The following is a 25,348-nucleotide window of genomic DNA, read 5'->3' as shown; positions in this document are numbered from 1 at the left end:
AGCACCTTTGCACCAAATTTAATGAATGCTGTAATTCCAGAGAAAGGAAGGAAAGCCAAATATGGGTGAAGAACATTTTCAGCCTGTGGCTAAACTTTCAAAAATGACTTATCTTCAGTCGGCAGAGGTGTAAACAAAGCAAAATGTCCAGCATGCTAGGAACACAACTTGACACAAGCTAATAAAGCTGATGTTAAAGTGGATTCAGGGAGCTGCTGCTCTGAGGGCAATATTTAGATCAAAACTGGCAGCATTAGCAGCTTTAACTGTAGGGCAGCCAGCACTCCTCACCACACAACAAACAAAAAGCAGGGATCCTACTAGTTGAACAGGTAGAGCCGTGGCTCCTCCAGGGCGTGAGCTGGGATTGTGATGGTAGGGGTGTAACTGCTTTCAGATCCTATGCACAGTGCAAAACAGTGCTGGTGATTAGGATGTAGTGTTTGGAGAGAATATAAAACAACCTCTCTCACTTTCCCTGAGATTCATGGTTTGAAATTATTGATTGTTGTTGTACTAACATCCCCATAAAACATGTAAAGGTTAGTCACAAGTCTTCACTGAAAAGGAAAAACATTACTGTTCAAATATAGATTTATTTCCATATTCCTTCATACAAACATTTTCCAGAAAAATAAACTGTTGAAAGGGATGAATCAATAAAAGTGCACAGTCGTAGCTATGAACCACAGCATAGTCAAAGAGTGGGTAAAGCTGTGTGATGATCAGAGATAAAGCAACTGAAGGGAATCCTCAACGTTGACACACAATAAGAAACGCTGTTGTTGTGTCTCTTCCACTCTGCATTGGTCTCCAACACCTGAGTTGTAGAGGAGCAAGCGCTTTCAGCACTCTCGTCAGGTATAAGTACAGTGGAGAGGTTTTGCTCCTCTGTGCAAAGACTCATTGGATTAGAAAGATAATTATGGGCAATTTAATTCTGACTTCATCCCCAAATGATTAAACTGCAGGTGCAGCTCCAATGCAAATGTATCCATCATTACAAGTCACTTAATCTTGGACTGGGTGTGTAAAATGTCTTTTTTTTTTTTTTTTTTTCTTAGAAAGAGGAAGGAAATCTGCTAGCAGGGCCTGTAATTATTCGTTGTTGTCAATGCAAATCAACTTGTGGAGATTTTGCTTTAACCCTCATGATATGCTTAACTAATGCACTTAAGAATGGAACAAGTGCCACCCCAGATATCAGAGCATTTTCTCTCACTTTTGAGAAAAAAAAAAAGATTTTCAAGATGAATGTTAACTCCTTCTGAAGATGGGCTTTTGTTTGCAGTGTGGCACATACACACAGGCTCATGGACAACGCTTTTAGTTGGCTTTTACTGGAGCCAGAAATGTTCCCCCACCCACACACACCCTTTGTATGTCCGCACAAAACTGTGGATTTTCCACTAAAGCTGACCAGCGCATCCACTCTCAGTTGACAAAATGCTCCTCTTTGATTTCATGTGTTGCGTTCAGGTGGTTGGCCAGCTCTTGCATCACAGCATCTTTGCCAATCTGATCGTTCCTCCTCTTTTCCATGATCACGTCCTCCAGGCTCTGAAACTCCAGGACGTGATTCTTCTTCTCTGAAAAGAGTAACTTTAACCTGTATGGCTGCTTTCCGATCCGTATCTCCCCTCCGATTTTGAACTCCCTTTTGCCAAAGCGGCACCAGGCGGCAAAACACTCGGAGTTTCTCCAGTACAGCTCTTGGTCTCTGGAGCCCACATGGTCCAGAGCGTTGCGCAGAATCACCTCCGTCGGGAGCGCACGGTACCTGTAGAGGCCGTTCACTATCCTGCCTTTTTTGCCCTGGCTCACATCGGCGAGAAAGTTGTTCTTTATCTCAGCCCGGTGCAAATGAACCACCTGGAAGTCCCCGACGTAAACGGCCCAGTGTGGGTACTGTCCAGTGGCTACAAACTCCAGCAGGTCTCCCGGTCTGCACTTGTTCAGCAGACTCTCCGCAGAGTGAGTCGCGGCTCCGCTCCTCCTCTCATAGACGCTCTCCTCTCGGTAGTAAACCGCGCACTCCAACTCGTCCTGGGGGTCGAACGGCTTCTCCTCATGGTTCACCTTGTGGCTGTTGGATGAAAAGTGGTCCAAATTGTCGTCCTGCTCGTCGTCGTCGTCGTTGGAGAAAATGTAAGAGACGCCAATCCGCGGTCCGTCGTCGTCCGGGTCGAAGCCATTTGGGTCCGACGTTGGCACCTCTGCGTAATTCAAATGCGTAAGTTTCTCCACCTGGTTCCCCATAAAGGTGACCGGTGGATTAAGGGCAGAGAAAGCTGAACACAGAAACAGGATCCACCTGTTCTTGGCGCACTCACTTCACGGGGAGGAGACGGAAGGAGGCGCAGGGTCGTGCAGCGTCTTAACTAAATCCAAAGCGGTGAAGACGGCACCAGTAATCCATGTCCAGCTGTGTATGTGTTCCCGATGAACCCCGACTGCGCCTGCCTGCACACACAAAGAAGAAAGAGAGTGGCTGAAACACAGAGTTTGGAGCATGAGTGAACCTTTTCTGCGAGTCAAACTGTCGTGCGTGGGTTACATTCCCAACAGGTAGCCCGACCTGACACACCTGTTGGCTCAGCGTCTCCACGGATTATAACCACCGTATACACCCTCAGCAGCGAGCAGCCACACTTCTGCCGTCACGTCAGTCTATCTCAAGTGCGCGCACGAATGATTCCGCCTCACCTTCCGTGGGTCAGTCCACAGTAAAGTGGCCGGGCGGCAGACGCACTTCACCCGCAGCTCCGCTCGTCTCAGCAGCTCCTCACACGCTCCTGCCGTCACATCTGTGCAGTCAGCAGGAGTTCAGACCGAGGCTCGGCGGCCGCTGGGCTTCCTGTGCGGCCGGCGCTGCTGTGCAGACTGTCTGTAGCGGGCTGTGGACCACAGCGCTTGTTGCAGCGAAACTGGTCCAGGACGTAGTGACTGCTGGGAGGTGTTGCCGTTTAAAGCGACAGTGCGTCTTTCTGCCTCATTCTCATATGCACTCTCCAATTTTGTTTGAACAACCAGACACTGGAGCTACAGCATGAGATGTTCCTACTGTTGTCCTATTTGCAGTAGAAATCTAAAGTATATATAAATATTTTTTTCTTACATTTTAATCAATACAACTTATTAATTTTTTTACATGTTCACAATACTATGAGCTTAAAAAATAAAATAACACTACAAAGTATTTTTTTTAGTCGTAGCCTACAATATTAATAAGATGTGTGTCATGTATTGTGGAGTATATGGTATATTGTGGGATATATTATTGGAAAAAATGACATTTATCACACACACACACACACACACACACACACACTCTTAAGTCCATGTGTGATCAATACAGTGATTTTTCAAAGAAAGAGAAGGATCCCAAAAGGTGAAAAACAATTAAAACATCTAGTATATCTTGATTATTAATCCATATATTCTCATTAACAAAAGCAGCTTTAATGCAATTCTACAAAAGATGTGTGAGCCCATTAAAAATAAAGTCGATAAGGAAATCATAAAACATCAATATTTTTCATGAGCAGAGAGCAGTAGACACATCCTGTATAAAAGAAAGAAAAAGGGAGATGGGTAAGGGTGAGGAGAAAGAACATTCATCTCATGACTTTCTGTCCATTGTAATCAACACTGGATAAACAGCTTTAGACCAAAATTATGTGCAAAGGCCTGATGTTGTTTTGGGGGCAGGTAACAGTTGGCAAATGTTTGTCTCGGTCAATGCAGTCAACGATTTCAGTGTTTTCATACACAGAAAGCTGTGTGCAATGATGGGATGAGGTTTAAAAGTGAAATCAGATTATAAAGTGCAATCTCTTCAGCAATTTACATAGTTGTATGTAGTTTACAGCAACTTCCAGCATGATACAATTTAAGGATCAGAATCATGACGACGTACAAATATTACCATTCAGGAGCAAATAGTGTTAACCATAGTTTTCTTCATTTTTTAAAAATAGGAAATAGCATTACAAAATGTATTTGATAAATTTAGGGCGTACATTTTATTGTATTTCACTGAAACTGAGGTTATGTAATTCAAACAGCAACACAGAACTTTACACAATCTAATCCAAGCTGATTTTACAGAATTATATAGCGCCTACTGTGTTTTCCCATTGAGAAAAATATCAACTTTGCACCAGATTTTGACATTTTGCCTCTAAGCTTCCTGAGCTATGCAGATCTACACTGGGCCAGCTGGGATACCAAAGCAGAGATGGTAACTATTTCTGAAATGCACTCTGCTGGAATTAAAGTGTCAGCAGTTCCCTTTCACAGCAGACATCTTGACCTGTCATAGAAAGAAAAACACGGGTGTAAATGATAACGGGCGTGATATCTGTGTTCAAGTGATGCCTCCCTGTAAGTGAGCCAGCATGTACTATACCAGGACCCTGAAACTGAAGCAGCTAAATGGAATTCAGCCGTCGTTCATTTCAGTATTCACACCTGTACCGTTTAATCCAAACTGTCATCCTGACGCAGGACGCTCGTACAGGTAGATTTACAGCACATAGTTTCTGTTTGTCCTTTATTCACTGGACCAGGGACATTCTGGTATCACCTGCAGTCTTGGATAACTCCACTCTCCTCTAAAGGAAATTACTATATTCACTTCAGAGGTGAAGGTGATGTGGGTAACCACAGCTACAACAGAGTTTCCCTGACAACTCAGTAGAAGTGTGTCAACTTGTGTGCCAGACTCCTTTTTGAAGGGTGTGTCAAACTGTTTGCATTTCTGCCCCGAAAAGCAGTGAAAGAAAAGAACGTCACCTGGATCAAACCGGAGTTCGGAGTGGCAGTCATATCTGAACCACCTCCCTCTCCATCCAGCTCTGGCACTGCCCCAGCCAGGACTCCTGTGCCAGAGAGCGAGACTATGTTCACTTCCAGCAAGAGGTAAAATCCTCCTTGGACAAGCCAGATATTGAGGCTTACAGTGTCTCAGGCAGCCATTACACCTACTTCTTGGAGCCTTTGAACAGATGAATGTGAATTCCAGATCAAACATAACAAGAAGACAGCAAACATCTATGGGGAATTGATTGGCTTTTTTTTTTTTTTTTTTTCCTTTTTCTCATTATTGCATGTCCGTGCGAAACTGTGATTGAATTTCTGAGGTTATTTACAGCTCTGGATCCCTCCAAAGAAACAGCTTAATGGCTTTGCCTGTGATATGGCGAATGCAGTGCTGTTGGCTGTTTGTGTACGCACGTTCCACAAATTGAACGGCCGTTGTAAAAATTACCTGTGACTTAACATGTTGTGCAATGAACAGGATTAGAATTCACAGGGAGGTAATTCAAAACGAAGCCAAGTGGGGAAATGAATGAATCCACATTAGCTAGATCATTTGTTGCCAGTTAATATCTTCATTGGAGAAATGCTCTTAGTGCTGCGTGACGCACTCTTTGGAGGGAAACAGCAATTAGAGATTTTTTTAAATGCCTAATGCAAGGTTATTAAAAGATTAGCTTTACCTAGTTTCATCTCAACACAGCCTTTGTTTGTTTCTCTCTGGAACAAAGACCCCTCACAGGGAGTGAGAGCAGGCAGGAAGGCAGATTTAATCACATAAGTGCATTCCTGTATATGGTAAAGAATGGTTTGTTTAGAAATGTTTTTTTTGAGGAACTTCATTTATCATCTCCAGGATCCTGCTTCATTTATCTGCAATTAGAAGAAACTGTCTTATTTTTGAAAGGAAAGCATGACACAAAGATCTCAACATTTCAATCAGTATTCCAGTATCTTGTTTGAGAGGTTATATATTTATAAATAGATGTTCGCTGACTTGAAAACTAAAATGAGAACCTCTTGGATTTATAATTGCCAGTGGTGGTACCAACTTTACTAATAATCCCTCAGCATACCTGGATCTGAGAATTTATAATCCAGAGATGAGGAGTTCACGTCTTCCGCTCTGACTGTGGTGGCTACATTAATCCTGTGTCCTCGTGCAGAGGCTGCTCTCTTGTGGTTCTGTCAAATTACTGCATCATGTGACAGAAAAATATTTGAAAGGTTATCATTACCCAAACACCCAATTACAGACACAACGTTGTTGGTATTAATATAAGCAAAGTTTGAAGCTTTTATTTCCATTCAACATGACTGGAGCATAAAACGCTCCAGTTTAAATACAAAAGCCATCACCTCAAAAATGAACATTTTACTAGATAGTTTTCCTGAGGTACAAATCGCTAACAAAGTGTACATTTTTCATAAACACCAGCCAACATAGGTTAAAGCCATTGAGAAGTGATGAAAACAACAGTCTCCGAATACTACAAACAACATACTCTTTTTCTTAATATACAAATAATTACCAAGGCATTGGTTATTTTTATGATAGATAATCCTGCCAATAAAAATGTAGAGCACTACGTCCGGCTGTTGTGTCTCTTTTGGTTCTGGATCTTTCTCCTCAGCATCTGGTCAGGAATGAGGTCTGACTCTGTCACATCAGAGTTCCCACAGCCCACCACAGGACAGCTGGGGGACAGAAACAGACAGGCGCACTTAACGCACACAAAGCTTTTATGAACTTTGTATAAGCCAGAGATGGTGACTGGAGTTTGCGACTTGGACTCAAGTCGCACAAAAATCATACACAAATGATTTGAGATTTGACTTGAGACTCGGTCAACAATCTTTATTTGATTACCTTGCCGAGGATTTATGCGTTCACCCATGTCTGTTTGTGTATTACTCAGAAAGTACAGAACCGATTTGCATATGGGGCAGATCAAGATTATTTGCTGTGACTTTTTTTCTACAAAGTCTGGTGTAGGTTGGGTACAGAGCGGCTGCTCCGGAGGCACGGGAAGATTCATGGTGGGTCAGGCTGGTTGTTGGACCACGAGGGTGAGAGAGGGAGGGAGAGAGAGCAAGAGGGAGGGAGATCGATAGTGCTGTGTTGTGGTGATCAGCCCAGTGGACTAGGTTGTGCCAGTCCCTGTTTTATGTTTTTTATGTTTTTGGCACATTAACATTAAGGAAGTGTGTGAAAAGCTAAATGCGATTCCCTCCCTAACTTTCATATGTAACTTCAGAGATAAAATAGGGATGATAATGTAGCACACGCCTCTAATTCCTTAGATATGGCGATGCAGCAACCATAAGAGACTTGGACTTGCACCTCAAAGACTTTATTGAGCCTTGATTGGACTTGCTAAAACTGACTTGTGAGTATCTCTGATATTACCTCTGCCTCATTTATCGTTGTATAATTTTGTGTAATACATATTTAAGTGGTTGAATTCCTGGTTACCTTTGCTTTATTAGATTCCTTTTATCTGTGTTTTTATTCTGATATGTGAATAATACATTGAAACCTCTTCAAACAATACACATGCTTTGGTGAGTGTTGTTTGAAGCTCTGTTATCCAGGAAGACTTGAATGATGATGGGCACTCCAGGGCTGTTATAATATGGAGCTAGCAATCACTGATGATATGTTGTTATACCAGATGTCAACAGTCATACACCTAAGCAAGAAACGCCCTCTTGGGTATTGCTGCTATAATTGTGCATGTAAGGTGTGCACAGTGACCACAGTCAGGACTCCAGACAACAGGCAGGTTTTGTTGACAACAACATAGACAGGCACTGGGATTTCATCAGCGTTCCTCTAGGACCAGCTGCATTTAATTTGACTCCAACATCAAAAGCACTATAATAAAGAAAATGTGAATTAAGGCAGACTGCTGGTCCCACGCCAACCTGCTGAGTTGTTTACTGCAGCAAAACCTAATTCAACTTTCTAACAGTCCTCCAAGGGAGAGTGTCTTACCGGCATTTCTTTTTCTGGCTTTGTCTTGTTTTGATCAAGCCCAGTATGGCTGCTTCATCATAGTGGTGGTTACACTTCTTATTCTTAACCGGGTTCACCATTTCCACCTTGAATACAGATACACAGAGGTGTGTTTATATAAAGGAACACAAGAGACCAACAACACAAATTGAGACAGATCTCTATATTTTCTCTTCTTCGTGTGTAATATATTACTGCCATTGACTAGGAACAGATATGATGTAAAAGAAAGAAGAAAAATAATTTCACAGGAACTGGTGACAGTGTGGAGCTGGAGCAGTGTACCTGTGTCAGCGGGCAGATGAAGTTGTCTTGGCTCTGTGTAACAGCGATGTCCTCATCGAGCTCCTCTATGTTCTCTGCTGACTCTTGGCTGACTGAAAGCACCAAACACAGACAGTGTGTTTCCAAACATCCAGTCAGTGTAATGAATGACGAACTGGATCATTGACAAGACGGCAGGAGAAGATCCAGCAGGCAAGGACACAAGCTTGGATGAAACTATATCTGTGGAATAGCGCAACATCTCCCCCTCAGGCTGAAATACTTTCAGAGCTAATCCTGGATATGTTATCAAATGGTCAAAAACTTCACTGCAAAAGATAAGCCACCATTCACCTGAAGATTTTGTTGTTAACCAAATTTTACCACCATTCGCAAACAGGATACACAGCTGCATAAATGTATACACACAAAGCTTTAAGACATTACACCAACAAATACACAGTTACCTGCCTGCACTCACACAAACCTCTCCCACTCACACAGGTACACAGACATCTAACACATCCACCCACACATAAAGCAATCTCTCCTTCTTTAGTCCACGTATCTATTGTTGTCCCAGTGCAGCTACAACTACAGAATGACTCAAAGGTCATCCTGGGCCTAGGGTACTAAAAAAAAAAAAAAAAACTCTACATGCTGCCTCCTGAAATTCATCCAGACTGATGCAATGACACAGCCACAGCGAGGCTTACAGATTTTGATTTAAGCCTTTGAGTGCAATGTGTCAGCTCCAAAATATGTTCACCTCATTAACAGCACAAAGTCATAGTATTGACACTTGTTCAGCAGACAACAATGATGTCTGATTTGCTAATTGGCTCATCTCAGAATACATTGCCAATGCATGAAATGATCAGTTCATAAAGTTAACACCTTAATCTACATTTTCCCACAATTTTCACTGGGCAACCTGATGCAACTTTTTGGACTGAGTCAGCCTGGGGAAATATCATGGGCACAGAGGCAATTTCACTTACAGCGTCTACAGACAACCTAAAAGTCATAGCATTGTCTGTGGGAGGCCACCCTTTTAATAAGGGGTGTAATGAGGACAATAATTAAAAAGCAGAAAACAGCTACAGGGTATCAGGCAAACATAATTATTCAGTAAACAGAAGGAGTTGTTTGTTTAAAATTAGGCTAATTATCCTAAAACGCATCCTAAGATTCCTCTCTCTCCTCTGCTAAGAGGCTCTCCTGCAAGCACAGCTATTATCAAAGTCTATTATAAATCCTGAATCCATTGCACAGTCCAGCAGTGACAAATTCAAATTCTCTACAGGCCTCACCTTGGTTGAAAGAGTTCTTGATGCTGTCCTTGAAGGCCACCACTTTCTGGTGACGGTGCAGATCAGCATCAGCGAGTGCGGCTGTTCTCTCTGTGAACTGCTCCTTCACTTTGGCAGACAGGCTGAACATGGCCTCTGGCTGCTGTGTGGTGGCCTACAGAAAGTGAAGTATGTTACGCTGTCTCCATGACCTTTCCAATTCAAGTGAACGTCAGTGGTTTCTCTGGTGTTTAAAACCTTCCATTTTCACATTTAGCCTTGCAGTCCTAAAAAGTCTGTCTGCTAAATTACTTTGGAAAGAATCAATCCATCTTAATGGACTTTCCATTAATTTACACCTTTGTCTCGGTAATGCAGCTTCAGCCTGATCTGTTCATTTAGTACAGAAGTAAACATGTTTTCCACTAATGTGATTAGACTATGCCAGGTTGCTCTCACCTCAGCTGTGACTTGTTGCACAACATCAACAAAGTAGTTAATCTCCCTGTCCAGCTTGGCACACTCAAGAATCATGGCCTCCATCTCTTCGATGCCAGGGTGCACCTCTTCATCTGGGACACAAGAGCACACACAGTGGCGGATTAAATGAGCTCCGTTTCCCCTTTACTGTAAAAATACTCCATTATGCATAGAAGTCCTGCATTCAAACTCGTTTTGATGACCCCAATCATTATACCATTGGATATATAATTGGATCATTAGCTCAAAAATGTGAATTAAGTTCAGTACTTGAGTAAATGTATTGTTACATTCTACCAACTGTGATGCATTTAAGAAATCAATAGCGCCACCAAAACTTTTTAATTACGCAGACACAGAGTTAAACAAACACATCGGAGAGAAACAGAAACCAGTCAGACGGACTGAGACTCTTAAGTTAAAGTTACCCTGAGCTTCCGCCAGGTCCATCGCCACATCTGTCACAATGTCCATTCCTGTCCCGATGTCTGCCTGACATGATTTCAGGCTCGACAGTGTTCCGTGAACGGCGCTCAGAGACATTACGACGAGGAACGTAAACGCTTTGCGACCACAGACACGACAAACATAACAAGTGAAGCTAACGCTACGTTAGCCTAGCTTGCTAACGTCACCTGGTAATGCTCTGGTTAGCTTAGCCAGCAAACTGAGCTACTGTATGTGAAGTAGCAATATCTTGTCTCTGTGTCAGAGTGTCTCAGAAAAGTTATTGTGAAGATAACAGGGTAAACGTAAAATACATGTAGCACACGCAAACCACCCGCGAAAAAACAGTTCACTCCAAAAATGGCTAAGTTCTAAGTTCCGGGTTTGTTTTTCAAAGTAAAGGCCTTAATCAATGGAAGAGAAATAAAAGAGCATGTTATGAACGATCGTATTTATTAATGAATTTCAGAAATGACACAAAGTGAAAATACACACAGTTGGCAAGTTAATTCATAATCAATATCAATTTTCTATCTATGTACAATCACTTATTAGTGCATTAAGACATTGATGGTCTAAACAATGAAATGTAAGTAAACAATTCAATATGCTCTTTTCACAGAGGACACTTTGGCTTGTCACAGTGCAAAATCACAGGAGTAAATCATAACATTTGTGATGGCTGACTATCATTTAGCTGCTCCTGTCCTGGTGCTGTGCATGCTGGCTCACTGTCACACTCTCATTGCTTACTGGAACAGAGCCATTGTTCATGTTATTAGTAACACTGGTCCTTACCCTGCCATGACAAGTCAAAATGTCTGCTGTGAAACAAGCCTATGGCAGCATCATTTTCTCATCAAGTGCTTGATCCATGTCTTCACAGAATTGTTCTGAACTCATCAAAAATGAAACTGGGCACATGGGCTTCAGCCACCTTAAAACACAGAGAAAATAGAATGAAATACATGTTACTATTTCTCAGTACATACAAAAAATGTCTATAGTTATGTCTCTTAAAGGTACCACGCCTTACTGTATAACAATGCTGTTGATGAACATTTTAAGGGAGAATCATCACATATCAAAGCTCAGGCTTCCCCACTACACCAGCTACTGTAATTGTACATTTTAACAACATTACCAGCAGCATTACAAAGGTGAAAGCTGCCCTACCTTGCGTGACAGTTTTGTGTACTTCACATAGTCTTCCAGGAACATCAGAGCTCCCACCACATCAGAGGGCATGTCAGGGATCTTCTGACTATAATGGATTAAAATGGAAAATCAATGTGAGCCCATGAAGCCATGATGGGATACACTTTGTAATAGTGTCCAGATCAAGCAATCAAAAACATAAACATAATGTGTACTCAAAACTACACAACAGGAATTGTTTGACGACGTAATTTTAGAAATTATTCCAAAGCAGACAAGTCTGCTTTGTTACCTTGTGCACTGCTCCATGATTGAGCGGATGAACTGACCAATGAGAGCCAAGAACTGCTGTGTGTATCTGGAGTGGAACTGCTTGAGGAGGGTGAGCAGGCCGAGCACTAGCGGAGGCCAGTCAACTGGGTCCGTGGCTTTCCTACAAGTCATTCCTGGGAAGACAAAAAACATCAGTCATATACATGTGGATGCAGCCTTACATAAACCAGTAATTCTTGCATATTAACGGAAAAATCCATCACAGAATATATGACTATTATACCAAGAATCTAGTACACATGCAAGGTAAGGTGCTGCCTACAAATGATAAAGACTCTCACATCAGCAAAAACATGTAGGGGCAGCAGAGCTACTAGATTAGCCTACTAAGAAAAACAAAGGATATTGTTCTCTGAAACACCAACCATCATAATGCACTGAACTCATAAATGCACGAGGTATAAATTGTCAGCATCAATACTTTCATTAGAGCTGTGGCAAACTGACACAAGAAGAAAAACTTGCCTTGGTTCTTGCTGTACTGAAGTTTAGGCAGCTGAGCAATAATAAAGAGGAAGTTGATGATGGGAAAGTAAGGCAGGCGCTTGGTGGTGATGTAGATCTGTGAAAGAAATAAACAGAAAACATTCTCTAAAGTATAACCAAACAAAACAAAAATAGACTGAGGGAGTGCAGATGATAAACACAGGTGAAACTCTTTCAGCTTGCAGTGGTTTCTGAAGACTAAAATGGAAAAAAACAAGTGTAACATTTGTCATCACATTGTGTGGGAAGCAACAACCATAGTCTGCACACCTTGTTGAGTGGGTTGTGAATGCCGGCAGCCTCCAGGTAGGCAGTGATCTCGTACAGAAGAGTGTTGTCCTCTTTAGGGTAGGGCAAGGATGGGTCCTGGTAGTGAGCTTCAATGTCTGCCAGCAGAGACCTGGCGAGGTCACAATCACAGTTGACATTCAGCAGAAGAGCAAAAAGGTTTGGAAAAAAAAAGAATTAGAGCAGTAATTTTATAGACATTCTAATAAGGAAAAGTCACATTTTCCTCTTAAAGCAAACAGCAAGGGCATTATCATTAATGTAGTACTAGATCTTGAAACAGTAGAAATAATATTTGAGTACTATATTATATACATGTAAAATGCATTGTAGGTTATAAAAAATAAACAACATTTTGAAGCAACACTGAAGCAACACTTATGAATATCTTAACATGATACTGAAACAAAGCAACATATTTCCCTCAACACTAACAATAATAATTATATTGTATCACAGTTACAGATTTATTATTGAAATAATACGGAGTTTGTAGTGAGACTAGACTGACTTGTTGAGGTTTTCCAGGGCTGCAGCCAAGTGTTTGGAGTCAAACTTGCAGGAGTAGTTCAACTCATTAGCAATCTGCTGTCTGAGAATCTGCATCTGACCAACCTACAACAAACACCAGCATTTAACATGATTTTTCTGACAGCTTGTCTTTATGTCTGCTCACTAACATGAGAGAATAACACTGAGCAGTACCTTCATGATGGCCTCCAGGTATGCGCCCCAGATCTTTTGTGTTTTGGCCACAGCACTGGCGTACACTTTGCTGGCATTAGCTATAGCCAAAAAACAATAAACAAGTCAAATTAAATAGTCAAAGTCAAGTCAAAAAATAATCCTGGCTGGTAATAGGATTTCCTAAACGAATACCTACCCACAATGCCCTGAACTGGGTTGACAGCACCCAGCATTGCTTTAAAGACATCCACCACTGCTTTGTCCTTCAAGATGGTCTTCTGAATCATTGTCAGGAAGTTCTGATAGGAGAAAATGCTAATGCTCCAGCAGACAGACAGGACTATGTGCACTAAAGTTACAGTAAATGCCCTTACAGGCTGAGTAACAGCAATTTATTGTTATTTCACTAAGCACCTGTTTTCTATTTAATTTTTGGGCTAATTACCTGCAGCTCCTTGACAATCATGAAGCAGAGGAGACGGTCCAGTCCATTGAGGCCAAAGGTACCCAGAGTGCTCTGGATCTCAGAGAATAGCCTGTTGTTGGTCACCTCCTGGTGGCTCTTCAGGTCGTACCAGGTGTTCATCTGGTCGATATAGCACGTTACCCTGTAGAAAAGGACCCATGTTTGTCTGTGAGCTTATAAATAATGCGAGATCACAGATCAGATCAGAATCTCCACCTTCACATTTAAGCCCAGTTGTTTTAAAGAAAAAAACAGTTTCAACAACTTCTCTGTTTATTTCAGGAGACATACTTGGGATCAGTGATTCGAAGAATCTCTCTGCAGAGACGGCCGATGAAAGTGGCAGACTCATCCACAGAGGGAAACTTGGGGATGGGGATGTGGGTGGACTGGTACACACTCTGCCAGTCCTGGATCTGATTGAAGCAAGAAAAGAATCTGTCATTCAACCCATATTACTGACTATAAGACAAACAACCGGAGCATTTCATGGTTTATAGAGATGACCTGATGTCAGATGACTGTACAGGGATGTGATCAGTAACTGTTAACACTATGCTAATGTTTTAATAACTGACCTTTGTCCTGAGGAAGCTGTTGCATTCCTGTTCCACATTGTAGTTGATGATGCGCGACACTTCCTCCTGCCAGATTTTCAGGCCATAAATGCTGACGTAGTCTTGGATGTACTCAAATGACCTGTAGAACCCATCCATGGTGGCTGCCATGTCCTTCAACTTGGGCATCAGTTCACTGGTCTGAGAGAGTAGGATATTGTATGTTTGTCTAGTTTAATCCCTTAATTTTTCAGTGTTGTGAAAGGTAATTTCATCCTCACAGGGCAAGAGGACATGCACATCACTTCATAACTTTTTAAATTATAATTATAATGAGACAATAAAAAGATGCTGTAAGTATTCTGGGCAAAGTCTCTTTGTAAATTATTAATTGTTTATTAATTGTTTTTGTTGTCTGTCCTGGAGAAATGTCTCCAGTTCCGTCAATAATTCAGAGATTTGATTTCATACCAACCAAATTTCACAAACTTGCATTCAAGATTGATAATGAACTATAAAGATCAAAATAAAAATATGCAGTGGATCTGATGTCTGACCTTCGTCTTGGGATTGAAGATCAACCCTTTGTGCAGAGCATAAGCCACCCTCTTCACCAGCTCCTTCCTGATGCCATCCTCCAGAAGCTGCTTGGGATCCACCTACAGCATCACAGTGTTTTAGTCAAGTAAAATCCCCACTACTGTATCTTACTTTTGAACTACAACTATGGCTGATGTCAGCACCGAATCCCTGCCTGACTGCTTGAACAAAGGCAACTTAATATTAATATTCTATCATCATGCTAAGAGTAAAAGATGAGAACTTGTAAACAAGTCCAAACTGCGTCATCTACCTTAATGATCCCCACTAGAGTGGTCTTCATCATCAGGATGCCCTCAGTGAAAATAGAGATGTCATGAGTGAGTTTAGCCACCTGTAATCGCACGAAGCAGAAAGATGTTCAGGCACAAAAGTGACAGAATCCAGTGAACCGAAAATTAAAACAGTCCAATGTCAGTATGAGTTATTAGGATAAGCTGAAAAAAAAGAATATGCTATGTCAATTTGTATACAGATCTGCACATATAAGAATTTTCCATTGATAAGTTTAAAGGTCCCATACTTTACACTTTTCCTGTGTTTTATTTTAAGTTTTGATATTCATAAGAAGATATATTTGTGGTTTCACTACCAAAACCATCTCAATATAGTTCTTATATATATATACTATATATATATATAGTAGATATACATCTCTTCTCTTCAGCTTCTCTCTGGAGCTCTAGCAAGAACAAGTGTTCTGAGCCTTCCTTTTGATTGGCTGACTGTTTTCTGATTGACGCATGGCTAGGCCAGCCACAGGTAACAAATTGTAGCCTGCTTCTGTATGGCGATGGGTCAGTAAGCAGTGAGTTGAACAGACAAATTTGGACTAAAATGCTCAGACAAATAAACTTTAGCCACTGGTCTTTAATATTACCATCCTCGGTGAGGCTTTCCAACGACATACTAGCTTTATTGGATGTCAGGATGTGTTTTAATAAAGTTAAAACAACAACAAAAAAACAGGTTCAACAGTGGGTCCAGCTGTGCCATGCTGGAGGAATAGCTAAGGGAGGTGACTGTATAGTTGTGACATTACAAAATTACAGAAGTCCTGTCAGCTCGTTCTAAGGCACAGTGTCTGAATATGTGCTGTTTGTGTTGCTCTGTGGATTCACCATTTTGATTTTGTATTTGTATTGTATCTATATAACACCTGGGCCTGCTTTATAATTCTAGTTAAAAGTTACACTACAGTGCAATATAGTGGATGTAGTGTATAGTGTGTAACTTTTAATTTCGAAACATTTGACTACATTTCAAAATATGCCATTTCAATATGAGCCTGAAAAATTCTAATTAATGAAATTCAACTAAGTCTCTGCTGGCACAGTCTGTTTCTATGTCAATCTTTCTTTTCTAATTTGTATTTGACATCAAAAGCTGCGTGAGATTGAAACATGTTTATGTATGCCAGCTCGCAAGATTGCCTCGGACTCACATACAGCAGATGAGTCAACATCAAAACAGAGTAACTTCAGGCCTCTCATCTAGTTATTTTTAATATGTATAAGATCTAATGATTTTTTTCATCACTTCAATGACATTGTGAACAACGCTCAATGAGTAGTGTGACTGAACCACAGCAGTTGCTTTACTTCATAGCGAGCCCCGAGCTGGGAGTAGTCCTTTAGCTTGTCCTTATCCAGCCGTGTGGGCACTTCCATGATGTCGTGGATCTGAAGCTTGATGATTTTGGCCAGAGAGGTGAACATGCTCTCTGGGATGATCTGAAGCACCTGGAAACAAGAAGAAAAAATACCCAAACTGAGAACCAATGTGAATTTATGTTTGATGGTTTTGAGAAAGAGCAGTCAAAATAGTCTTCAAAAGATTTTGTGTATACTTAGTAGGAACAAATCCTCTAGCATAAAGTAACAAAGCATGTGGTACACTGTACAGATTCCCAACACGTTAGACAACCAGCCTCTGCTGATATATTTAAGCAGCAGCTCAAATCTTATTTTTATGGTCTTGCTTTCAATTAAATCAACTTTTATATTAAATTTATTTTCTATTATTTTATGGTTTTTATATCATAAAATTGCTTTTACAACTATAATTTTTTTTATTACCAATATCATCTCTTTTATGTCTCTATGATCTTATGTCTTTTTACTTTCTCAGGATGTTATTGCCTTACTGTCTTTTATTGCCTTAATGTGTCCTGTTGTTAAGTATCTGTTGTTTCATAATACCCCTTCTTATAAAGCACTTTGAGCTATTTCATGTTATGAAAGGTGCTATATACATAAAGTTCATTATTATTATTATTGTTATCAGTATTATTAGTAGTAATAGTATTAGTTCACATGCTATGGTACACAAATAGATAAGTAGTTCTTTTAGGGTACATTTTCTAAGCAGCTGTTACTGCACATTTAGAGTTAATTGTATGTTAAAACTATGAAACCATGTTCATGTACAAGTACCACAGGAAATATCAGTGTCTCCGCTCTGCTAAAAAAAAACTACTTTTGTAAGATCTCAGGTGCAAACATGGCATTAATATGATGTACCTTTCTGACATAAGCCACCAACTCTCCAGAGTAGAACTGTGAAACACTCAGCAGATCAGCACTGTTGGCCTGGTTGATACGGAGCAACGGAAGATCCAGTGCAGATGCCAGCTGATCACACGCCACACATACACACACAGGAGGCAATTTAATATGACAGGCAACAATTCTCTAAATCAAGGTAAAATTATGGGAAAAAACATATTAATTCTGTCTGTATCTGTGGGTATTTAATGGGCACAAATAGACAGACCTTCAGAAACGTAGCTCTCAGTTTTGTGACCATTGACGGGTTGACTCTGATGCTCTCCTGCATAATGGTTGTGAAGCTGCAGAACGAAACATAATCCAGAAATGAGATCCACAGACAAAACAAAACAGACAATGAGTTAAATTAAAGTCAAAGCAGCTACAGCTCTGTGGTCTCCTTAATGGTTTATAAAAAAGCTTAGCAGACTGTCATACAGACTGTGTCACTGTGTTTGGCTGACAATGTAGACGACATCTGCTATTGTCTGCATGCTAATGAGCACATTTTAAGTGAAAATGTGAAAGAACAGGGTGTTAAACTGAGCTGTACAGCAACCAAAGATTCAGATTTCAGTTAATTCATAAGAACTTTACCATCTTCTTCTTTACCAGCATTTTTGTATGGCTTTGACATTTATAAGCAATTAAGTACCGGTCGATTATCTGCCATGCGTAGGAGAGATCTCCGACTATTTGCATGGTAATGAGGACTTCTTCTTTGATGTTGATGGTGCGGATCATTTGGTGCAGGAACTTTCTGGTGTCGGCCAGGAACTGACAAACCTGTAGGTTAGACTCCAGCTGGTGGAACTCCTGGACCTAAAGATGCAAAGCAAAACATGTCATAGACCCTCATAACTGCACAAAAATAAACAATAAAGATTGGAGGCACTTTCTTTGCAGTCTTATTTTCTTAATGTTAAAAAAATGAATAATAATATTTCTCCATTGGCCTTCATTCAATTTTTGGCTCATGAGGATCATTTGGCATTTGCCCAGAAGACTGTACCCATGGACTACATGATTGTGTAAACGGATATCAGGGGATATTTAACTAAACATAACTCTGTGTTGTTTCTTTTGCAAATTATATTTGTTCTGGTTCTAATTTCACAACAGACTGTGACAAAATAGACAGGAGAAAACAAAGGCATTGCAATCCATTAAGTCAACAAGACATTTCTATTATGTATTCTGATGTGTCTTTATTTACATGCATTTCATAGCCATTAATTTTGTCTCTTTGTTTCACTACAGTTTGCTGACATTGTTCTTGGATTTACTTATTAGCTACATTAAGATAAGAAAATCAAATCAACTGTGGAATTGTAAAATAACGTACAGTCAAATGATTCAAATAATGTTGTAAAATCAGATCTTGCTCACCTCAACAAGAGCCTGTATGAGCTGAACTGTCTTTCTCCCAGCAGCCGTAGAGTCCTCATAGTTCAAAGACTCGATCTGCTTTGAGATTTCTCTGAACCAGGCTTGTAAGTTCTCTGTAAGGAGTAATATAAGTGTGTAGTACAAGCAGAGAAAGAATGTTATCAGTGCTCCACAAGTAGTGGTTACGAAAAATGTGTCTCTACTAAAGCCAGAGCCACAGTGACAGAAGTATGACTGATGTAAATTTAATCCACCTCTCCCCGCATGTGTTTCTTTTATGCAGGTTTTCCATGATGTTTCTCTGCCTCAACATTTTCCTCTGAACAGCTTCAAGCTTAAACTCATTTAAGCATTTGTGTTCCAACACTGAAATAATCCATGACATCAAAGCATGAAGCGCTGCATGGTTGAGGCTCATTTAGTTTTTTTTGCTGTGTGTGTAATCCTTCACCTTATCCATGGTCTCACCATTTTTCTCCACCCTGGTAAGTGGTTTGACGCCAGAGAAGACTTCAGCCAACTCAGTCATTCTCTCTGATCCCTCCTTCTTGTAGCTCTCCCATTTGATCTGCTTCTCTGACAGCATCTGCTTGAACATCTGGAAGAGGAACAGCACAGATGCTGAGTCGATGAGGAGGGATTAGTCAGATGAGATGTGTAATGAGAACATTAAATTTGTGTCCTCTCCTAATGATAGACTGGCTAAACATATGCTGTCTCACTGTATGTGAATACACAACATAGCAGTCACACCTAACGGGAAAAACAGTTAGCTGGATCAATTATTCTGATATTAATTTCACACTTTTATTGCTCACGTCACACTTTCCAGTATTGATGAGAGGCCCTCACCTCTTTGAGTGTGAACTCAAACTGAGCAGTGTCTAGCAGGAGCTGGAACAGGATCCTTGGGTTGTACTTGGAGTCGTTGAGCACTTGGTCTTTGATCTGACGCAGTCGCTTGTTGTTTGGGTCATAGGCTATGAGACAGAAGATGAATTAACTGTACATCAAGTATTTCCATAAACGTCATCTCTCAAAAATGAGAGCCACAAATCTGGAACTTTGAAGAAATGCACTGTATGAACTTTTTAGCAGCAACCAACCAGAAATGGACAAAAGTGAAATTCAGGCTCAAAAAAATAAAATTGAATAAATAAAATAAAACAAAATAAAGTAAAATAACACATACATACATATAATATATACAAAAATGAAACATACATTTTCTACTATTCCTTGACCTTGAACGAGCTACATTGTCATCTGAAAGGAAAAAATCGGCCCAATTTTCTCACCTGACTCGGCAGAGTGCAGCATCAGCCAGCGGATAGCAACGTTACAGTCCCTCAGACAGTTGAGGAGTTTGGGAATGTTGTCCAGGATGATCTCCTCCCGCAGGAAACCTTCCTTCAGCAGCTGCTGCACCTGAGGCCTCAGGCTCTCCATGCTAGCTGCATATCTGGTGGCCTAAATGCACAGTGATGGTGGTGGTGGTGTTAGGAGAGTGAGAAGTGTCTTTCATCTTGGACGAATATTTACACTTTAACTTCGATTTGAGCTCACGAAAATTCACCTTCTTTTAACTAACTTTTCAAGAATAGTACAAAAAGGTCTTTCTAAAGTCACTGATGTGATTAATACCCTTGTGTTTCGATTTTAAATTCTGCACAGTCACTCTAGACGACTTCCACTGACTTCTGTGGACACTGTTATCAGTACCTGGATACAACAGAGTGGTACACTGACGGACTGTAAATTGAAAAAGCTAGAGACCGTGTGACATTGAAGCCGATTCATTTGTTTTAATACCTGCTCTTTGGTGTTAGCAGAGTCCAGGGTGTAATTGAGAGCAGTCTTGGCAGCTTTGTATGGTTCCCAGGCCTCCACCAGGTTCACTGTGATGCCCATGTAAATACTGATAACCTGCAGACAGGCAGCAAACACAGGTCAGGTCAGTGCAACACTACAAATGAAAAACTGAGGATAACACAGTGGATCTGATATCATCTCACAAAGTTGTTTACATTCAGTTCTAATCTACTGGCATGACAGTATCAGTGCATATTAAGCACACAGGACCTCCAGTGAACAGTCCTGTTGTATAAAAAATGTTTTACCCAGTTGTCAGGGAAATACTTGTCCACTATCTCCCTCATCTTGGCCTGCTGGGTGTGCAGTATGGAAGGGCTGAAGTAAAGGCAGACATACAGCATGGCTGCCTGGTTAGCCAGCGCTGTGCTACGATGCTCTGGTAGAGGGTACGCAGACACCTGGTGGACAGGAGGAAAAATATGATTTTAGCTTCAGCCCAGGACATTTGACACAATCTACACCTACTCCAGTTGTCACAGTCTCATACAATCTCTAGCAAAAGTAAGTAACGTAAGTCTAATCAGAGAGGACAAAATCTGTCATTAACAGTTTAAAATTATGTTTGACCAAAAGTCTCTCACTTGGTTGTAGATGTCATCAGAGCGAAGCCTCCCAATGACCATGCTAATAAAGGTGGCACTGATGGGAACTCTCTGGAAGTAGCTGTCTGGGTAGTTGGCCGGGCGTTTGGCTCCAGGCTGGCTGGAGTAGCCGGTGCTGCGGAGGAGCTTGCAGATGTCATCAAGGTTGGAGTCTGCTGATGAACGGGCAGCACTAAAGAAAATGTGAAACAATACACTGTGTTTCAAAAAAGTGGTTTTTTGGACGCAGATCAACACACAGAAAAGGCAGTAATATGATAAAATAAATAAATAAATAATGGCTAATGAGTGAAACAAGTGGCGGTGAATAATTTGTAATATTAGAAAATAATAAAGAAATAATTGTCAATGCCTCTGTTGTTCTTTTGTGCACCAGAGGTAGTGGTTTATATTTTATCTATATATAAACTAATGTTTCGATGTAACCTGATGTTTCAAAACATTGCTAATATTTGTATTAAATCACATTTCTCCTCAGATACAAAGTTAGAACTGGAACTGTTAAAGACAGAGGTAGAAAGACAGATGATCTGAAGTGATCAGATTAACCAGGTATAACTGTGTCACTCCAATATTTTAAGCAAATGTATGTGTGAGTCAAGTTAAGTGACTCACCTTTGCTGTGAGCGAACTCATTGGCTCACGAGTGAATTGAGCACATTGAGCTTGTGAGTCAGTACGTGTCGTGCATATGTGTGGGTGTGTGTGAGTCACAAGCGCACCTGTATCTATAGTAGGAAACAAGCATCCTCTCTCTGACCTCCCCTTCAATTTTTTGGTCAATAACCAGCAACATGACTCCGTACAGATAGAGAGCCTCGCACTGGGTGGAAAGAAAAAAATACACAGTCAGCTCTAATGTTTGTGTAGTCTCTCTTCTATTCAAAATCTATTCAATTTAAACAATCAAAAATCAATCTGTAAATCGGGGGTGCAGCTGATCAATTCCGATATTTACTCATCAGAAACATGGAACAAAAGATGTTACATTAGCTTATTCCTGTAATATCAAAAATGAAAACGGATTTGCATCTGTGCTACTCACTAGAAGCTGTTTTCCATCCTCATTTAGAAGCACAGTCTCCAGGGTCTGCTGAATATAAACACCTTCATGTAGGTCATCCAAATATCTGGAGTGAAGAGGGAAAAATTATATCATATCATCTTGTAACATAAAGGCTTTATCACGTTTGGGAAAAGTGTGATCAAGTGAGCATCAAACACAGTTTTGACCGAGCCAAAGGTGAACTGAGCCAAACTCCTAAATAACCCAGCCCTGTCTTACCTGTTAAGATCCACTATATATTTGTGGACACTCTCAAAGGCCAGATAGAACCTCGACAGAATCTCAATGTTGTTTTCTCGAAACTCTTCATCCAGGTCTTGAAGCTCAGGTTTGGCTTCAAGCTTCCCCTCGTAGTACTCTGGACCCTGGAGAGGAGAAAACATTGTGAAAGAATACAATTGCAATCAACACTCATTATGGAGACATACACAAAGCTACCCACATAGGGAGCAAGGCAGTACAGTTATTTCAATTACAGAGCTGTTATTGTTATAAATCATACAAAGAGCTACTTTTTTGCTATGTACTGCACTCTGAGAAAACTCACAGCAGCCCATTAAAGTCAATACTAAATATGCACTTATTTCAAATGAAGTTATCTCAACCCCCTGCTACCATCAGTTAAATATAAGACTAATTCAAAAAATGAACATGAGTCAAATGCCTTTCCTCAAATCTAAAAAACATTCTTAAAAGTATATTGTCCTCTCAGTACTAGTATAACACAATACACAGATAATGGCATGGCTAACTATTCAAGGATTTAAAAAAATATTTTGGAAGACCAAATCTAATCCACACCTTGAAGTAGCTAAAGTCACAGATTATGTCTCCGTATTTCTGCTGGTCACTTTTGTCCTTGAGCCTGAATACTGTAGGGATGAAGTCAGAGAGGCGCAGGAGCTCAGCAATGATGGCATTTCCTCTGGAAACTATCCTGAGGATGGCCTGTCCGCACAGGTTGTTCTCTGCCAGAAAGTCCACCATCGTGGCTGGAGGAAGATGAGGAGGAAGATGCACAAAGCAGCCACGCCGTCACCCTGTCTTATTCCAGTAGATACTCCAGCTGACAAAAAGAAAATTAGTTTGAGTACAGAATGAGTACAACAGGCAGCTAAATTCAGAACTTTTTGATGCTGTTTATTTTTTTTTTTTTTCAACAAGACAAACTAGCTTCATCTGCACAGACACTGACACAATACCCTCCTGCACCCTGGTTGGTCCTGAGCTCTGACTCTGAGAGAAGTAAACACAAAGAGCATTTCCCTGCGGGATTTAGGTAATAACTTATAGCATTAGTGTTACTTTTGTATAATGTATAGTCCTGCCAGAGCAGTTTGCATGCGAGTGGGGGTTTTCCCACCGAAATATAAGTAGTTTTAATGTTAATGCTTCCAATATTAGTCCTATAATGTCTGTAACATTAGCACCCCTGGGTCTCATAATCTTCAGGTTTCTTTATAAAACATCAAAACGCACCGAATGCACTCGTTTCGCTTTCAGTTTTCTCGTTGTTTGGTTTCTAAATCCAAGAATTTGAGAAGTGTCGTTATTATACAGTCATGCATTAACTGCATTAACTATTACCACCAAGCTACCGTTAGCATGCAGCCTGCTAGCCTGCTACTTTCATCAGCCCTGATGCTACAGACGACAACACATGAAGAGATACAAACATGTCGTGGTAAAATGACACTTTTACGTTTCTATGTCTAACACAAATAGTTGGAAATGTTTAAGATAGGGGAAAAAATGCTTGCCTCTTTCAATCTCTCCTTCCCTGTTTACTTCCTCCTGACCAATCACATGACTCTAACGGTGGGTGAGTTTGATTTTGTTCATGCAACAAACCGGAGATGAGCGGGAACAACTTTGACCAATGCTTTCACCGCCTTCAAAAGTCGCTCTATTTGAGGATTATGTTCTTTCTTTTCTTCAAAAGATTATACCGTAAACTAACACACGGTGATTGTATAACAGGTAAAAGTATAAACAGCTCAAAGTCTTACCAGCCTAAAACAATGAACAATGTATTTAAGCGTCTCAGCCTCTGTAACCCGGTCAGGATCATCTGTTCCAGGTACACGTTTCTCTAGATGGCGACAGAGATCCACTTTATCTCGAGTTTATCTCTCACTGTTGCTCCACCGCACTGAAGGTCTGTGAGTGCAGATTTCTGGCTCCATGGGGATGCAGTGATTTGCAGGGATCTAGAAGTGAGAATAGGCCCAAACTGAAATTAAAACCAACCTACTGTGGAAAACCTCAGAGGTAAATCCACAGGGAAGAAATGTAACATCCTCTGGCCTTGAGATGACAAATATCTCTCTAAAATACACTATCCCCTCTTGAAGGCCTCTGAAGTGACTTTCCTGTCACTTAAGCAGAAAACCGCTCGTCATTCATCATCATCTATATAATGATAACAATTTGGCTGCAGAAATAACCGACCTCGATTGTAAACGCTGGGGTATACCAGCCACTGTGTCTTAGCATGGTTGAAAAAACTGACAAGCATGCATGACCAACATGTGGTCAACATGGATGAATAAGCATGAGCCCTCATGTTTCCTTCAAGTTGTGATTGGATTGGACTTTTATTGCCAATAAGTCTAACACACTGGCAGGCACTTCCTTTAAGCAGTGTGAGCCAGAGGTTAATATCAGACACATGGGGAGAATTGTTTGTTTGACCTGTCACCTCTCTGTGAGACAGAGCGAGGTTTCATCTCAGTGCTGTACCAGCTGATGCGTCTGTGGGCCGCAGGAGACTGTCTGCCCTCATCAATAAACATTCACGTGATAAAACTGTTGTCAATCTTTTGATGCAACACTGCTGACTTCATCGCTGACCTGCAAAGGATCCTCTGCTTCAGGGTATTTTTAAAGATTATCCTCTAAACGCTTTTACTTCGCTCATTAGGGCAGAGTGATGCTCGACAGGTAAATGGGAGACGGAGGATATGACA

The 25,348-nt window shown here is 40.8% G+C and overlaps 3 protein-coding genes across 5 annotated transcripts; all 3 read right to left on the bottom strand.

Annotated features, from left to right (window-relative positions):
- Positions 1–576: 576 nt before the first annotated feature.
- Positions 577–2,891, bottom strand: LOC139612840 (protein LRATD2-like). 2 transcript variants are annotated; one of them, XM_071468904.1, is made up of 2 exons: positions 2,588–2,891; positions 577–2,463 (listed from the first exon to the last, which is right to left on the bottom strand). In XM_071468904.1, exon 2 carries the CDS (start codon positions 2,257–2,259, stop codon positions 1,435–1,437), a length of 825 nt encoding a protein of 274 aa, XP_071325005.1. In that variant the 5' UTR covers positions 2,260–2,463; positions 2,588–2,891; the 3' UTR covers positions 577–1,434. The 2 variants fall into 2 exon arrangements, with proteins under 2 accessions (XP_071325005.1, XP_071325006.1); XM_071468905.1 differs by having other exon boundaries at positions 2,707–2,887.
- A 3,203-nt stretch (positions 2,892–6,094) lies between these two features.
- On the bottom strand, positions 6,095–10,703 carry nsmce2 (NSE2 (MMS21) homolog, SMC5-SMC6 complex SUMO ligase). Its single transcript, XM_071468906.1, has 6 exons — positions 10,305–10,703; positions 9,856–9,968; positions 9,418–9,571; positions 8,126–8,217; positions 7,820–7,926; positions 6,095–6,519 (listed from the first exon to the last, which is right to left on the bottom strand). The coding sequence occupies exons 1-6, from the start codon at positions 10,417–10,419 to the stop codon at positions 6,408–6,410; spliced, it is 693 nt and encodes a 230-aa protein (XP_071325007.1). The 5' UTR covers positions 10,420–10,703; the 3' UTR covers positions 6,095–6,407.
- A 56-nt stretch (positions 10,704–10,759) lies between these two features.
- washc5 (WASH complex subunit 5) lies at positions 10,760–24,258 on the bottom strand. 2 transcript variants are annotated; one of them, XM_071468901.1, is made up of 29 exons: positions 24,140–24,258; positions 23,181–23,445; positions 22,599–22,744; positions 22,359–22,443; positions 22,036–22,136; positions 21,293–21,485; positions 20,957–21,109; positions 20,649–20,762; positions 20,135–20,306; positions 19,689–19,816; positions 19,305–19,434; positions 18,837–18,949; positions 18,103–18,269; positions 17,674–17,749; positions 17,421–17,531; positions 16,500–16,640; positions 15,152–15,232; positions 14,856–14,957; positions 14,320–14,499; positions 14,033–14,157; positions 13,721–13,883; positions 13,472–13,574; positions 13,294–13,373; positions 13,100–13,203; positions 12,571–12,700; positions 12,280–12,376; positions 11,774–11,927; positions 11,500–11,587; positions 10,760–11,260 (listed from the first exon to the last, which is right to left on the bottom strand). In XM_071468901.1, exons 2-29 carry the CDS (start codon positions 23,364–23,366, stop codon positions 11,204–11,206), a joined length of 3,480 nt encoding a protein of 1,159 aa, XP_071325002.1. In that variant the 5' UTR covers positions 23,367–23,445; positions 24,140–24,258; the 3' UTR covers positions 10,760–11,203. The 2 variants fall into 2 exon arrangements, with proteins under 2 accessions (XP_071325002.1, XP_071325003.1); XM_071468902.1 differs by lacking the exon at positions 24,140–24,258 and adding an exon at positions 23,859–23,994.
- Positions 24,259–25,348: the final 1,090 nt, after the last annotated feature.

This window comes from Trachinotus anak, unplaced genomic scaffold (genome assembly GCF_046630095.1).
Source record: "Trachinotus anak isolate AG129_WGS33_773 ecotype Australia unplaced genomic scaffold, CSIRO_AGI_Tana_v1 ptg000032l, whole genome shotgun sequence".
Classification (NCBI taxonomy): domain Eukaryota; kingdom Metazoa; phylum Chordata; class Actinopteri; order Carangiformes; family Carangidae; genus Trachinotus; species Trachinotus anak.
This window is presented reverse-complemented; position numbering and strand designations above follow the sequence as displayed.